General features: G+C 43.2%; 1 protein-coding gene across 2 annotated transcripts in view; it reads left to right on the top strand.

Annotated features, from left to right (window-relative positions):
- Nucleotides 1-16,462, top strand: part of DSCAM (DS cell adhesion molecule) — a 713,077-nt gene that overhangs the window by 636,194 nt on the left and 60,421 nt on the right. For both annotated transcript variants that reach the window (XM_057504762.1, XM_057504765.1), the window contains exon 21: nucleotides 13,585-13,738. In XM_057504762.1, coding sequence (XP_057360745.1) covers nucleotides 13,585-13,738 — 154 coding nt within the window. The remainder of the gene's footprint in view (nucleotides 1-13,584; nucleotides 13,739-16,462) is intronic.

Genomic DNA, 16,462 nt, shown 5'->3' with positions numbered 1-16,462 from the left:
GCAAAACACCGATAGTCTTCTGAGCAGCAGCATTTGTGAAGCTTTGCAAGGAATGTCCAGAAACCCACAGCCAACAAAGTGTGGAGTACTCCACCCCACGGCCACACTGCTATTCATCTGTGTCAATATCGTTTAAGACCACAAGGCCTAATTTTTCAATAGGCTTTATTTTTTAGAGTTTTAGGTCAATAGCAAAACAGAGTGGGAAGTAAAGATTTTCCATATGAGGCCAATTTTTTAAATAAAATAATACCACTATGAGTATAGATAGGACAGAATTAATACATTTCTCCTCCAAAGTGAACACTTGAAAGTACCATCTATTATCCTGTTCTTCACACAGAACTAGTAAGAAACTATAAATTACTGGAAAGGGGCTTTTTTTATATATATCATTAGTTACTGTAAATCAATTTTAGGTTGGAAACTGAGTGCTGTCAAATTTTCTGAGGCTTCTGCATTTCTGCTTATGTGTCCAAATAGACACCAGAGGGCAGTCCTCGTTCTGTATATTTTTCTTGCTCATCTGATTTTTTTTTTCTTTGAAATGATTTCAAAGTGAACGTAGAGCACCAGAGGGTAAATCAGGACACAGCACACCCTGTAATTTAATCTTCTTTATAAGAGTTCCTCAGCTAAGTTTCTTACTGATGAAAATATTCTCTCAAGATCCCAATTCATCTCCCTTCCTGGTAAAAGACTCTTTTCTCTAGTGTGTGAGATACATTGTCTAAGAATAGCCATTTTTGTCATGGTCTTCTCTCAGTGCATGTTATAAAAGATGTTAGAATTCAAAAATTTGTGGCCGGACAAGAAACTATCAATGCATCTAAAAACTGGTTGTCTAAAGGTGATGCAGACCCAATGTCAATCTCACCAGGAGGACCTTCAAATAAGGAAACATCAGCCTCCCCAGAGATTTGAACAACAAAATCTCAAAATTCATTTGATTCAGGAACTCATCCTTTTAATTTTTGGACCATGGCTATTAAGTTCAATATTAATGGTTCAAAGGGGCAATTCACAAACTGTGATAAGCAATGGAGATGCAAAGAGGTGGGCTCACCTTGTAAGGTCCCCGGCAGAAAGCAGCTAAGCCGGATGGAAGTTCTCCTAACACTCCTCCCGGTGGACAAGCGGTGCCATGAAAAATGCTGCCTAGGGAATAAGCACTAGGGTAGAAAGACTGTCTATTTTACAATGCTAAGCTCATCAAGGCAGAACTTAGAAATGTGGAGTTAGCACAAACTTCTCATTAATGAGAATGAAATCAGAAGGCCTAAAATAATTACATCAGTGAGCTGTGACCCACATCAGGTGTTCCAGTTCCAAATGACAACATTATCCAGTTCTTGCACACAGTAGGTGCTCAATAGGTGGTGCTGAATGAGCCAATGAGAATATGCCAGAAGAAGATTCTCAGCCAGCAAACTGTCCACAGTGTAGCCCACAACTTAGAATTAGCAAGTCTTCCGGGAAGCAAGAAAAGTAACCTTCACTAGGTCCAGACAGCTTTAAACCCAAGGTGGCAGGTGAGCATTCGGCTTCCACACCTCCCAGGACTGTAGTGAATAAAGCCATTAGTGATTTTCAATAAAGGCTGAAGATGAGAGAGCGTGGCTCCAGAAAACAAGAAATGTTCAGGAATCTCAATTTAAAAAATGGTGCAATACAGAATCAGGCAGGTAGTCCCTAGCTTGACCACCTGTATTTATAATGATACTCATTGCAGTGTGTGCTGTTCTTCTGTCAGAAGTCACCATGGACCTCCTCTTGTAAAATTCCATCACCTGGTAGGAGGAGGTGATGTTCTTCTTATTCTAAGTTTCAGCATAGTGTACTGTTAAATAGCTATTTGTTTTCAAATTCTTTCTTTCTTAGCTTCTGTTATCCTTTTGTTCTTTCTCTTTGCTCCCCCTCCCTTGACCCTTCACCCTTAAGTGGAGGCATTTTTTCAATGTTCTTCCTTTATCCTCTTTTCAAATTCTTTACTTTCTCCATGAATCATTGAATCTATTCTCATAATTTAATTATCACCTAATGTTAAGGAGTTCAAAGTGCCCATCTTTTCCCCTGGCAATCTTAGAGAACTCATCAGTCCTATATTTCCAACTTCCTACCCGCGTGTCTCCATGGAGACCCTGCTGTATCCCACATGTCCAGAACCAACTTCAGTCCCGCCTCCTCCTCCCCCTGCTTCCCGGCTAAGCTGATGATCTGGCAATATCCCTGTCCTCAGACCAGAAGCCTTAGAGTTACTTCTCCTCTCCCTCTCCACTAATTACCTGACTGGTGAAAATCATCTCTTCATTTACACACAAATCTGCCTTGGGCACTACCCTGCCAGTGGCTGAGCCAGGTTCTGAAGTGTGTCAGTACAGAGAAGCTGAGTTATGCTACATAACAAATAAGGCTAAACTCTCAGTGACCTACACCAACAGCTTTACCTTTCACATGCATGTCTATTGTGCGTTGGCGGTAGCTCTGCTCCGTGTTATCCTGCCTCCAGGAAGGATGCTTGCAGGTTTTGTGGCAGAGGGAAAGGCATCTCTGGAGGGTCTGACCTAGGCATTAGATGCTCCAGCACAAATCATTGGCAGGAATCATCACATGGCCTCACTCAGCCACAAGAGAACCAGGAAGTACAGTCCTAACACGTACCCAGGAGACAAGGAAACCAGAATGTTTGCAGAATATTCTAATAATGACCACAGATTTCAAAGATAAATGACAGTGTCTTTCTTTGAGGTGTTCCTTTTTTTAGGGAGGGCAGAAAATACCAGAGATCGTCACTGTTCTGTGTGATGTGGCACAGGACACAACAGCATCACTCACAGCCAAGGATGACACAGGAGCACAGGCGAGGGGGTGTCACTCAGACAAGAGGGTCAGAGACAGTTTCTTAGGGCATATACATAGCCCTGGCTTGCCAGAGGGGAGGAACTTTACCTGATCAAAAGATATATGGCCAGAGGGGACAGCGTCTGTAAAGTGACATGGTGCCGTAGGATGCCTTCTGTGCAGTGCCTTCTCACTCCTCTCCCTTCCTTTTATGCCCATTGCTATTGCTGTGGCAGCTCAAATCCACACCTTGGGGACCAAACTAAGTCAGAAGCCTTTCCACCACCAGTCTCAACTCTTAGCCCCTTGTCTGCATCGCTATCAGAGTTATTCTTTAAAATTGTGGATCTGATCATATCACTCCCTTGTGCAAATTTCTTGAATGACTTCTCCTTTTTTCACCTAAAAAAAAAGAATCCAAAATCCTCAGGATGACCTGTGCAGAGTTCTACAGTCCAGCTCCAACTCCTGTCCAGTCTCATATGCCTCTAACCTTCCCCCATCCAATATCTAAGCCAGGCCGTGTGTGTGTGTGTGTGTGTGTGTGTGTGCACGCGCGCGCACATTATTGGATTCTCTTTGACTTTTCTCTCTCATCCTATGTAAAAATATTCTTGAAACTCAACTTAAATGCTGTATTATGTATTGTACCATTTTTAGCGCTTGTATATTCTAGCCATCATGTGCCAGCTGCTTTATGCCTACACTTTCTGAACTTGTTTTTTCATGACTCACAATAGGAAATACATCTTATAATCACTCTCTAGTACATACACACAACAAAAACTTAATAAACTAAGCTTACACTTACTACATGTGGTGAACTCATATCATCTGTTCTACTGGATTTTTTTCCTCCTCGATGTTACTTTTTAAATGATTGTCATGACCCACTAAACTGCTTCTATGACCCACATTTTTAAAAATACTGTTTTTTAATCAGTTAATTCTCCTGATTACCCTAGGTAGGAGGGGTTGTTTTTATCTTCACCAAACTGGTACTGAACTGGAGAATTGCAGCTTAGCAAGGTCAAGAGTGGTCTACAGCCCCCAGCTGAGAGTCCATCCAAAATTCTTCGCCCTGACAGCCTGCAGCCTTCCTTGGGAAGCTGGCTCCACCCTGCCTCGGAGACCTCAGCACTGATTTTCAGCCTCCCCCTTGGCGTAGCCACCATGTGCTCCATTTTTGGAAGATGGGGGCATAATTGGGCCCCCAGAGCGGCTTGTGAGTTTCTTATGTGTAGGAACCAATCTGTCACTGTTACACATTTGGAAAACCTAGTATTAGGCTGAGGTAGTGGATGCTCAGCAAACGTGTGGAATTAAATTTTATGGATTATGGCTGTGAGTCGCCTGATAGAGGCTAGATGGTCTAATGAAGTTTCTACTTCATGAGGCAGGAAAGGGTGTTACACCCAGGAAAGGGTGGGATGCTTTCTATCTCAGAAGGAGTTAGATAAAATGCCCATGCTTTTAAATCACTGACATGGAAATCCTTCTTCCATGACCTAATGGTAGGTCTTTTTCTGTTATGGCAAAGCTAGAAAATATAAAGATGCCAAGAGTAGGCCTAAGAATGCACAGGCATGGTGCACGTCCAGGCTTGCAAGGAATCGCTTGCTCGGCGGAGCCTTGGTGAGGGCTCCTGTGGGACGGCATGTGCGGGGCTATCTGTGCTCCTGCAGTCGGCCAGATTTTACTCTAGCACTCAGCGGGGATAAAACCTAGAAGTTTCCCTGAGGCAAAGTCCCGTCTAAGCATCCCAGACCTATGACAACCAATTCTGATTTTATACAGACTCTTGGGAAGCATATTCTTGAAGCTTGCTTGGAAATGTCTCAGGATTTCATGGCCAATTCTGTTGGAATATGGTTCGCAATCTTCTTTAATTTTCGCATGTTGCAATCCCCATCTATTTATTAGACTTTCATCCTTTTAGGGAGTGGGGGATCTGCATGTTTTCTTTTATACTTGAGTCCTTCAAAAATGATCTTCTTTTTCCCCATTAATCTATCCTCAATGAACCAGCCAATAACAACTCAATATTTCTGTTGAGTCCATATTTTAATTTTTTTTATCATCCTAGTGGTCATTCAGCTTCACTGGTCATCAAGTGAAACTGTCCATTTGCTATAATTGGTCAAAAGGCAGGTAGTGCATACTCCAAAGCTGGGAGAAGGCATGCCCTTTGAAATCTAATCTTGGACTTACAGAGTTAAGGAAGAGAGGGGCCTATATTCAAATGGAATTTCTGTACAGAGACAAGGCCTGGAAATCTCATTTGAAGCTCAAGATCACAAGAATTGCCTGCCCAGTTTTGCAGATAAATTTCCAATAAGCATTCTCACTTTGAAATGGCATTCATTCAGACCAGACGGCTGGTGAATGCCACTCCATTGCCACTTACCACTTCCCAAATATCATAGATTAAATGCCCTTTTGACCAACCAGCTTTGAAGAATTCCAGCTTTGAAAGCCTCTTATCTTTTTGACTTGGCCTGCCACAGATGTATGACTATAGTTAAGGAAATACATTAGCTTCAAATTTTTTTCAGTTAAGTCTTAATGGAAATAGCATTTTTTCCAATGTTGTTCATTATGCATGCTATTTTTATCACTAAGAATAGCCTTATTCACTAATTTCTTCCTGACATGTGAGAAGTTATATGAAACTAAACCAGTTCTCTTGTGCAGAATTTATGGAGTAGGTGATAACAATCAAGTTAAAAGAATAAAGCACTTTAAGAGATAACTTATTTGTATGGATAGCAGATGGTATGACAACAGAGAAGAGATGAGGTAGTAAGTGGAGGTGCTTTTGTTAGAAAGAGCCTGGTAAATGTAAAGATCCTGTAATGCCAGTCTGGTTAAACTAGACTGTGCCCCAGTTCTAAACAACACATACTTGAAGAAAAGGTTTCTTTCATACCTTTTCTGTATATCAACTTGAATTAACTTGTAAAACATTATAACAATAATTTTTATATTTGAAAAGTGAAAAAGTAAAATACATTATATTCAGAAGGCTTTTTAAAAAGTACTCCACAGTCATATATATATAATAGCAGCTACAGTGATCTCAGTAAAGTGCAGAGAGAACCACCAAAATTGACTCAGATACAACAAGTAGCTTTAAAGTGCTATTGTTTCTGTAAATGCCGGCCATCCCTGTCTATCCCTGTCTTTGTGCTATATTATCTCCTGTAAGGGTTAAAATAGTGAAATAAAATGAAAATTGGATCAAAATATATTCTACTTAAGAATTTTAAGAACACAGGCAAATCTTAAATTGATCCAGCTAACTGCTTATTCTTAATGTAATCCAGGTCATTTCTCTGCCACTAAACAGAAAGATTTTATGTATTGTGTAAGTGTCATTGCCCAGTGATTTAAGGAGCTATCCATTTTGTTTCTTCTGCTTTGGGGGAGCCTTTTTTAAAAATCTCTGCTGTGAACATTCTACCTACAAAATCAAAGAATTCAAGTTTTTGTTTAACTGCATGTTAATCGTTAGATATTAGAGCTTTCTAAAGGGCCATATTTCTTTGGCAGGATTACTTTTTCATTAAAAAGCTAATTGGAATTTTTTTAAGCAGAATTCTTTTTATATCCATCAGACATGCTGAATAATTTGATCTGAGCAGCCTGAGACTCTATAATCATTCTCAACACATTTTTTTCCTATTGTGTCATTTAATTTCTAGGTCATTATAAAACTTACTCAGTGTAATAGGCCTTTCCTCGGTCCATCCCAGTTAGTGGTTAGTGGGTCCTGATTCTGCAGGGCTCTGACCTAGGACCCATGGGGAATATGTAGAGGGGGGGTGGGGTCAAGGCCCACCTCAGAGAGCCTGAACATCTCGCATCGGGGGAGGGATGGGGAGACGGCGCAAGACCATCATCCGATGTGGAAGAAAGACAGGCCATAGACGGCGCATAAACATCGGGCAGATTTGACACCTGACTGAGATCAAAAAAGGCTTATAAAGCTTTACATCATTCACTGAACTAAATAGCTTGAGGGATTTGGAAATGAATTTTGCAATTATTGGGTAAGCATCTCGTTTTATAGAAGTTACTGACAAGCATTTAAAGTTACTCATTGTGGCTAATTTTATCTCATTTACTGACTAGAAAGTATCTTAAACATGAAAGGAAGAAGTACACACCCAAACCACAAGGCAAAATTAATTCAGGTGTGAAAGTAGGTCTGGAAGCCACTGTTCCCAGGCTCTCCATGGGGTGATGCAGAGACACCGAGAGGCTAACCTCCCAGCACCCTTTACATGCATGTGAGGCACATGCCATAGGGTCCCTCAGAAACCCATGCCCCCACCCACCAGAGCTCGAGCAGTAACAAGAAAGGCAGAACACTGCGTGGGAGCTGTCTGGCTTGGGTACTTGTAACGTCTATACCTTTAGCTGCATTTTCCACTCTGGGTAAAACTTTCGGGAGGCAAACACATCAGAAGTCTTATTTAAAAAAACTTGCTATAAATATGTTTTTAATCAAATACACGAAGCTTCCACTTATTTTCTTAGGCATCTCACCAATTATTAATCATGTCCTCAAACTATGACTGGAATAGCTTTAGAAAGAGAATTCAAATGATTTTATTTCTAGATTTTGGCAGGAATTTGTTTTAGTCCAGCCCTGCCTCATTTTAATTAACCCTCCATTTGCCAAGCCATGTTTATTTCTTGTTTCCTTGGAACAGGAACTTACCTTATAATCTACACATTAGAATCGAATGCAGTGAATGCCGATGAGTTCAGACCCAGCAACTATTTAGGAGCTTTTGGTATTACGAGGCAGGGCACTAAGAGCTTTTGCATAAAATTTTCCTACACGACCCAAAGACGAGGTCTATAGTCCAGCAAGCTTATGTGGCTGGGCCCAGGTGTCAGACCTCTGGCCATCCGTCAGTGGCCGTGGGCCTGCAGCCTCCCAAGGTCTCAGAGATGGATGATAATCCATCCGTAAGCTACATGGGGTGTCTGCTGTCCTCAACTACCACCTCAACTACCTCTGTCCTCAACTACCACCTCAACTACCTCCCACAGTAAAAACCATGAGCATGCCATTTGTAAACACAGTGTTTGTGATAGCTCAGTATATACACCGTATAAATCTTTTATATTTTAAGTGGGTGTCTCAAGCAGACTACCAAAGTCTCCCCTTTGGATTGTCCTTCTTACGTGACATCAGCTAGAAAGAAGTACCCTGCTCTTCTTCTTACTCCACAGTCCTTGACAAGCCAAGAAATAAATAACTTAGCTACCTCACAGGACATTTCAAATGGGAGCGACTGATTAATAATAAGTTTATTAGGTCAACTCTGGATTCTGATAGAATCAACATTTTAAATATTTTCTAGATGAGGAAGAAGAGACTTTTTTTTTCCTCAAAAAAAGTCAGTGCAGAATAATTGGCAACCCCAGTCCACAAATGTTCTTTCTACTCCATCGTGCCAGATGCAGATCAGAATTGAAAATGAGCTAGGGGCAGAATTCCCCATCAAGGAGCATGCCTCCCTGGCCATGTGCCTGGCACCAGAGCCTTGTCCGTGTTGACTGTTTCTGTATTTACACATGTCACTCAATAGCACTTAAGTCTTTCCTTAAAACAAAATATTCAGCCCAATTATAGTAATCCACTCAAGATTCATTCACATTTTAGGCCTAATAAAATCTTCTAGAATGGCTGGCTAATAGCTCTGTCTTAATTCTGAAGGTGATGAGACTAGTTCTACCAGAAGAACATTAAATATTTAGATGTTAATATTTAAATATTGAGAAGAGTGTCTTTCCCCCATCCCACAGGTTTCTTCCTTTGCCTTATTTGGTTGATTAACCCCTAACCTACCTGGGGCTTCTGTTTCTCCTGAGGCTCCAGTTTCTTTATCTTTTTGCCCATGAGAGTCAAGTTCTGCTTTGTTCCTTTCTAATCCCTTTATGCTCATTTAGTGCTTCAAAGTCTTTGATGTATCAACCTAGCTAAAGTATCAGGAGAAATCTGAAAATAAAATCAATCACCTGTCATTGAGCCATTCCCAGTATTTGGAAGGGAGTGTCACATAATTGAAATGCATTTGGAAATTAGCAAGTCAGCTTAAACACTATTAGATCATTGTGTTGGGAAATTTGATATCTGGTAAAAAGACAGTCTTTTCCCCATTTAGCTCTTTTTTCCTTTCCAGTTGACACCTCTTGAAATTGTTAATAGTTGAATTATGCACCATCTATAGATAAGTGATGCCATTAAAATAAATGTTATATAATTTGCAGTACACCTCCGTAAGAAGTATTTCACCCCTATGGGCATCCCTCCCAAGGCACCCAGTTTGCTCCCCTCCAGGGTCAGGTGGTAAGCATCCTTAACTCACCAAGGTGGGCATGACAGCTTGTCCAAGCAAGCAAGCCTTCTCTCCTGTTGCGAGCAGGGTTGGCCGCGGCTGCTCTGGCTAGCCTTGGACCTCCTCAAGTGTGACTCGCCAATCTCTACGTCCTCCAGATCCAAGCTTTCCTAGGGGTTCCCTTGAAGCTCAAAGCCCCCTCCCATTCCTAGGTGGGAGTGCCCATTGACGTCATTCAACAAAAACACCCTATTCCTGACTCAGCCTTTTGTGGGTCTCAGAGACATATGATAAGCAAAACATCAGAATCAAAAATCCCTGCCCTCTGATGGTTTGGTGGCCTCACATTTCTTGTTTGGAAAGAATGTACTGGCACCTTAGGGACGAGTCTCACCTTTTAAGGACATTGCTAAAACTTCAAGACAACAGGAAAAGTCCCATTTAATATACAATTCCATATATTACAAAGTGAATCAGCTCTTGAATTGTTTGAAGTGGTCATTTGGCAACTTTCTGCTTGCCCTTCAACCGAGACCGGGAAAAATAGTACCTAGTTATTGCAGTCACAGGGGAAAATAGCGGCATCAGAGGGTGGTAACTCCACTGCAACAACTTCCCCAAATAACCAACTTGCCCCAAATTTCCCCTGCACAGATTGACTAGTATTTTCCAAATTAATCTATAAAGAAATATCATTCTAACTGGAGGAAGTTTCTATAAATAAACTTTTTTTTTTTAACTTCAGCTTTTGGGTTATCTTCTACATAAATGGTGAAATAAATATTCCTCAAAAACAATCATATTTTTATCATTGAATTTAGCCATCCCTTGTGTTCCAAGTAAAAATTAAATGAAATGCTTACTTTGGAGGTAGTTAAGGACCCATTGTGCGTTACAGACAGGATATACTTACTGAGTTTTAACTAGAAGCTGCATACCCTTCACAGGAAGTCCTTAGTTTGTAAATATATTTTAATGCTTTGTTGATGCTTAATGTTCAATAAGAGCAATAGTTATAATTTGCACATCATCAAGCTTTGTAAAATTTAAGTTAGCAACAAGATAGACTTGGAACATTGCTGAATACACATTCCTGGGATTATCTCCTTGGTTTGCCAGGACACAAACCAAATGCCCTCAGAACTTCTAGAGGGATTAGATTTTCCCATGATTTTCTGAAGACAAGACACAACTGGTTAGGTGTAAGGGGCAGGGAGGTGAAGGGGGGAGGGTGCATGCACACAGAAGCATGTGTGCACTCTAAAGTGTGTGTGCCCATCTAAGGAACCTATGCAAAAGCCCTGTAGTCTCCCTCTAGTCCTCTGACGCCCTGTACCTATAAGTTAATATTTGACAATTGGAAACATGTAATTTTTTATTGAGGAAGCATAGGATTTAGGATAATTAAGAGTTATAACATTTGCATCCCTGATAAGTTGCAGAGCTGGCATTGTGGCTTATACAGCCTACTGACCTACAAAAGGTTGATTTAGCAGCTTGCAAGGGTAAGGTGAGGCACCTTGTACAGCATAAATTGTGAGGACTGGGGACCAGAAGCACTGACCTTGAGCCTCTGCACACCTTTGTGTGGCATTATGACCTCAAGAAGTCACACTACGTCTGTACCTTAGTTTCCCTGCTATAGTCAGCTTTTATAACACAATAACACACTGGGGCACTTGAACAGCAGATATTTATTTCTTACAGTTCAGGAGGCTGGGAGTCCAAGATCAAGCCACCTGTGGATCTAATGTCTGTGAGAATCTACTTCCTGGTGTTTTGTTGTATCCACATGGCAGAAGGAGAGAGCTCTGGTCTCTTGTCCCTTATAAGGGTACTAATCCTATTCCCGAGGCTCTTCCCTAATAACTAAGCACCTTCCAGGGCCATCGCATTGGAGATTAGGTCTTCAACATATGTATTTGATGGGACACAAGCATTCAGTCCACTGTGTTCTGCCCCAGCCCCACAAAATCATGTTCTTCTCACATGCAAAAGAGATTCATTCCATCCCAACAGTCGCATATGTCTTAACTCATTCCAGCATCTATTCCAAAGCCCAAGGTCTCCTCTCAGTCACATCTAAGTCAGGTATTGGTGAAACATTTATGTATATTCACGGGGGGCTGACTCCTCTCCAGCTGTGAACCTGTGAAACCAGACAAGCTACGCACTTCCAAAATACAGTGGTCGGACAGGCATAAAGCAGACACTCCCATTTCACTTCCAGGTACCAATTTCTATGTTAGCCAGCTTGTACTGCTTTAACAAAATACCACACTGGGGCCTTAAACAACAGACATTTCTTTCTCACAGTTCTGAGGCCAAGGTGCCAGTAGATTCAGGGTCTGCTAAGGGCCTTCTTCCTGATCTGCGGATGGCCACCTTCTTACTGGGTCTTTACATGGTAGGGAGAGAAAATTCTTGGGTCTCTCCCTCTTTTTATAAGGACATTAATTCTATCATGAAGGCCCCACCCTAATGACCTAACCTAATCCGAATTATCCCCAAAGGCCCCATCTCCAAATACCACCACATTAGGGATTAAGACTTCCAGATAGGGGCTTGGGAGAAAACAAACATTCAGACTGTAGCATTCCTCATCTGTAAAATAGATCTAGTGCCGGCCTACCTATTTTATAGGGCTTCTCTAAGGAAGCAGAGTCACCTGGCTACGACTCCTTGAGGTTCCATCAGTGTTTGCTTCATGTATTTTGAAGCTTTGTTAGCAAGTTTATAAATGTTTAGAATTGCTATGTCCTTTTGATGAATTGACCCCTTTGTCATTATGAAATTACCTTCTTTATCACTGGCAATATTCTTTACTCATAGATCTACTCTGATATTCATATAGCCACTCCAGCTTTCTTTTGATTAGTGTTAGTATGGGATAGTTTTTCTATCCTTTTTTTTTGTATTTTTGTATTTGAAAAATATTTCTTGTAGGCAACATATAGTTGGGTATTGCTTTCATATCCAGTCTCACAATCAATGCTTTTAATTAGTATTTTAGATCATTTATAATTAATATAATTGTTATAGGCTTACATCTATTATCTTGCTACTTAGGACTTTTATTTTTTCTGCCCTGATTCCTTTTTACTCTTTTTTCCACCTTCTTTGGATTAATTAAATATTTTTATAACTCCATTTTACTACTTTTTTTGACTCATTAGCTTTATATTACTCTTTATTTTGTAGTTTCGGGGGTTTCTTTGGGATTAATAGCATATACTTTCAATTTACCACATTATACTTTCAAGTGATATGTACACTTCACATATAAGAATCTTACAATAATATGCTTACATTTTTTTCCCTTTCCAATTGTAACTCCAGGGGAAAATCCTGGGGCAAAATGCCCTTAAAACTGAAATCAGTCAAAGGGAGAAATAAAGTTAAGAAACCCTTTTATCTCTTACCAGCAGTGGTCCCTGTCTCTCTCCTGACCAGACTGCAGCAGATGAGAGCACCACCCAACCTCTCTGGTCCAGATAAACCCTGGCATGCCCTTGTAATTATCTATTGATATGTAGATGGTCCCTTCTCTCCACTCTTTGAAACACCTGTTGATATGCAGATGCACTAAAGCCAGGCAAGAGATTCTGGAAATACTGCAATTTTACCCATTGCATTTTACTGGAATCTTGAGGGTTCCCAATCTGGCTGGAAGATTAGGCACCTTCCCCAGCCCTGGGTGGCTGCTGGAGGCCACGCCCACCCATCCTTTCAGGTGGTCCTTTCCCTAGCCTCGGGCAGTTTCCTCACACATATGCACAGATCTGCTCAGCTCGTACCCTGCAGGACCCTCTTGAGGTGTCCAGAGTTCTCCCAGCGTAACTCTCTTCTTTCCAGTCTTCTGTGCTGTGAGTGTCAGCCCCCTCTGCGTCTCTCCATTCTGCCTCCTCAACTCAGGGAAGATGCTGGGCTGTTCCTGGCCTCCCTCTCTCTGCAGTGACCTTGCAACACTCAGATACCTAAAGCCCCTGCAGCTCTAGTCCTGCCTCTTCTGTCCCGTGTGTCAGAGACCCCCGAACTTCATCACCTGGCATGCAATGCCTGAGAAACTGTCGTTTCATGTATGATGCGTGTTCTTTGGTTGCTTTGGGTAGGAGGGTAAATCTGGTTCCTGTCACCACATCTGGCCTGAGGACAGCGGTGTCATGACCCCTAACTTAAAGGGTTAATTACTTATTGGAGGCTGCCAAAGCTGCTGCATGGATAAAAGTGGACAATGGGAGATGCATAACCACACCAGCCTTTTAGAGAAGGATTGGTGTTGGCTTTTGTTTCCTATGATAGGTAACATGTTAATACCCATTCCTGAGGAAGCCCATCTGTGCCGTCTGCCTCCTTTAAGTGAGAACATTTATGTCTCTTCTCACAGGTGATCAGCGAGTTTGAAGCCTCTCCTGACTCGTTTTCCTACAGAATTCCTAACCTGAGTCGGAATCGTCAGTACAGCATCTGGGTGGTGGCCGTGACGTCGGCTGGGAGAGGCAACAGCAGCGGAATCATCACAGTGGAGCCATTAGCCAAAGGTGGGCCACTGCGCCGGGGCCTCCTTTCCCGCTGTGGTCTGGCTGAAGCAAAGCGTTCAATGCCCTAGAAATCAAATAAACCAGGACATCCCATGCTGTCACACCCAAGTCCAAGAAATCGGGTTGCTGTTAGCTGGCCCCAGGCTTTTGTGCAAATCAGAAAAGAATGCTCCCAGAAGTGAACACAGAGCTAAGAATGTGTGGCTTTACAGTGCAAAGTGTCTTTGGGGAAATTAGGAAGAGGAGCCCCCATTCACCTCTGTGGGTGGGTGAAAATCACTAGCTAGCAGCTTCCCAAGGGCTTCTGCTGTCATCAGAATGAGGCCCAAGTGTTACTCTGAGGACCATCAGCTTGCAGCAGGGAGGGAGAGGCGCAGGTGCTGGCTGAGAGGAAGGCTCAAGCCAGAGTCAGCAAAGCAGCCTGAGGGGCAGGGTCAGGAGTCCAACAAGGAGCCTCGCCAAGGAGGGGGTGGTCAGAGGTGGTTGCTGAAGCTCAGAGGCCAGAGAAACCAAAATAAGGTGCCCTTGGGTTTGGCACTGCAGGGGACCTCGCTGACCTTCCTGAGAGCAGCCTTGGTGGGAAGGGGAGATCAGCAGAGGAGAGAAGGTGGATGGGAGGGGAGGAAGCAGACTGGCTCGGCAGAAACCCTCTAAACACAGCGCCTGCAAGAAGTGGCAAGAAAGAATCTGGAGCAGGGGGTGGGATCTCACAGAGCAAGGGCTCTGCTTTGATTATTTTTTAACATGCCAGCTAGCAGAGCATGTTTGCTTGGCTTGGCGGTGGGAAGAGGCCAGCAAAGACAGAAAGGTGGTCATACAGGGGGAAGAGCCAGTGGCCGCAGCAGGGAAGTCTGAAGAAGGAAACACAGTGACTTACAGACTGGGTGGCAGGAGAGGCAGTGCTCCCAGCCGGTGTCTTCTCCTTCCTCTGTCAGTATTAGGCAAGTTGGGGATGGCGGAGGAAGGACCAGATGTTTGAGAAGAGGAGAGACTATAGGAAATCATCACTGCAGAGAATCGGGAAGGCATTTACTAAGGGGACAGACTGGCAGGGAGCTCTGAGAGCCCAGGTGAGGTTGGTGATCATAAATCCAGAGTGGTTCCCAGATTCTCTGCACCGTAGATTTCTCCAGAAATGTGCAGCTTCTCCTGCTCAAGTAGGATTCACTCAGAGTCATGGTTGATTTGGGTGGGTTTTCTGGAAGGGGACTGAGCTAAGGAGCACCTCAGGTGTGGAGCAGACATTCGGGCTGGCAGGCATCACCCAGAAGCCCCAGACACTGGCAAAATATAAAGCCTTAAAGGTCTGAGCTGGAGGGACAGGGCTGCCCGTGGGCCGAGCAGACTGGGGCAGGCTCTTTGGTAGTTGCTGGGAGATCACCTGGCGGCAGTGGCAACCTGTGGGCAGGGAGCAGGGTCCGAAGACAGGGGTCAGGCTCATGAACACACTGCTCCTTTGGTGGAGGGAGTGGCAGAGTAGAACAAAGGACCCAGTCCCAGGGCAATGCCATCCTGGAGGAGCCCTGGGCTGGAGGTCGCACCAGAGAGCACAGCCATGTGGCAGACAGCAGAGACCGGAAGGGACCCCAGACTGCAGGAGGATGACAGCTTTTCATCAGAATCACTGGAGGGACTTGCCAAAAGACAGACTCCCCAGGACACCAAAGATCCACTAAATCACAGGGCCATAGGGATCTGTATTTTTAACAAAGATTCTGGGTGATTATCTTGTCTGCTCCAGTTTGAAAACCAGAGCTGTCATATTCTGTAGCTTAGATGTGAATATCAGACTTCAGCCCTTTAAATTCCACAAATGGGCATTAATTCCAGAAACTGGGTGTGTTGGGCTGGAAGGTGAAGTAGGTCTAGCCATGTTTCTGAAAGTGCTGATGAGAAATTATTCATCAGTCCTGGAATTAATTTTAGGACTTATAGTCAACATATTAAGGAACTAAAATGGAATAGAATGAAATAGAATCAAAGACTCTGGGCTAAACTAGAAAAAAAAGAAAATATCAGAATGCATCATACACAGTATTACTTGTAGAATTTCGTTTTCTCTCTCTCACACATCCCAGTATGTGTGTAGCTTCTGGGATACCATGTAAAGTACCCTTCTCACAGGAGGGAAGGGGCTAAGAAAGGAACTTGAAAGTCCCCAACTCTCTCTCTGGGTTTCCCGAATTATTACAGTCCCCTTTTGCTGCAAGACCATTCCTCATCACCTGAAAGGATGGTCTGAGGGTCTGAAAGGAAAAATGCCAAACGACCAAGGCCAGAAACGCCATGCTACCTGACCAGGATATGTCTGTTACTATGGAAAATCAGAAACGTCAATGCATTGATAACACGGTCTGTGCCCTAGAGTCCTCCACTGGCACAAGGATGCCACCGTTGAGCTGTCCTCTGAGGCCCCTGCCCCCTAGCAGGAGAAGCTCAGTGTCCCCGGCAGTCAGAAACATTGCTTCAAACACATAGCTGGGTTTTGCCATCCCACTGGCTGCACAAAACAGGCCCAGCTTCTCAGCCCACTGGCATTTCCTCTTCCCTCCTGCCTTTACCCACAGTGCTCAGAAAACAAAAATCAGAGTTGACTGGTAGACCTTAATGACTAAGTTTTGTGTCCCAGACCAGGATGACTGTGATGAGTTGGCTCCAGAGGCCCCACCTTTACTGGAATTTCAGTCTGCACCCCATGCCCCTTGGCCAGTCCAAACCCTCAAG

The sequence above is a fragment of the Manis pentadactyla genome, chromosome 1 (assembly GCF_030020395.1).
Source record: "Manis pentadactyla isolate mManPen7 chromosome 1, mManPen7.hap1, whole genome shotgun sequence".
Lineage (NCBI taxonomy): Eukaryota > Metazoa > Chordata > Mammalia > Pholidota > Manidae > Manis > Manis pentadactyla.
Note: the sequence above shows the minus strand (reverse complement) of the source record. Positions and strands in the feature narration are given on the sequence as shown.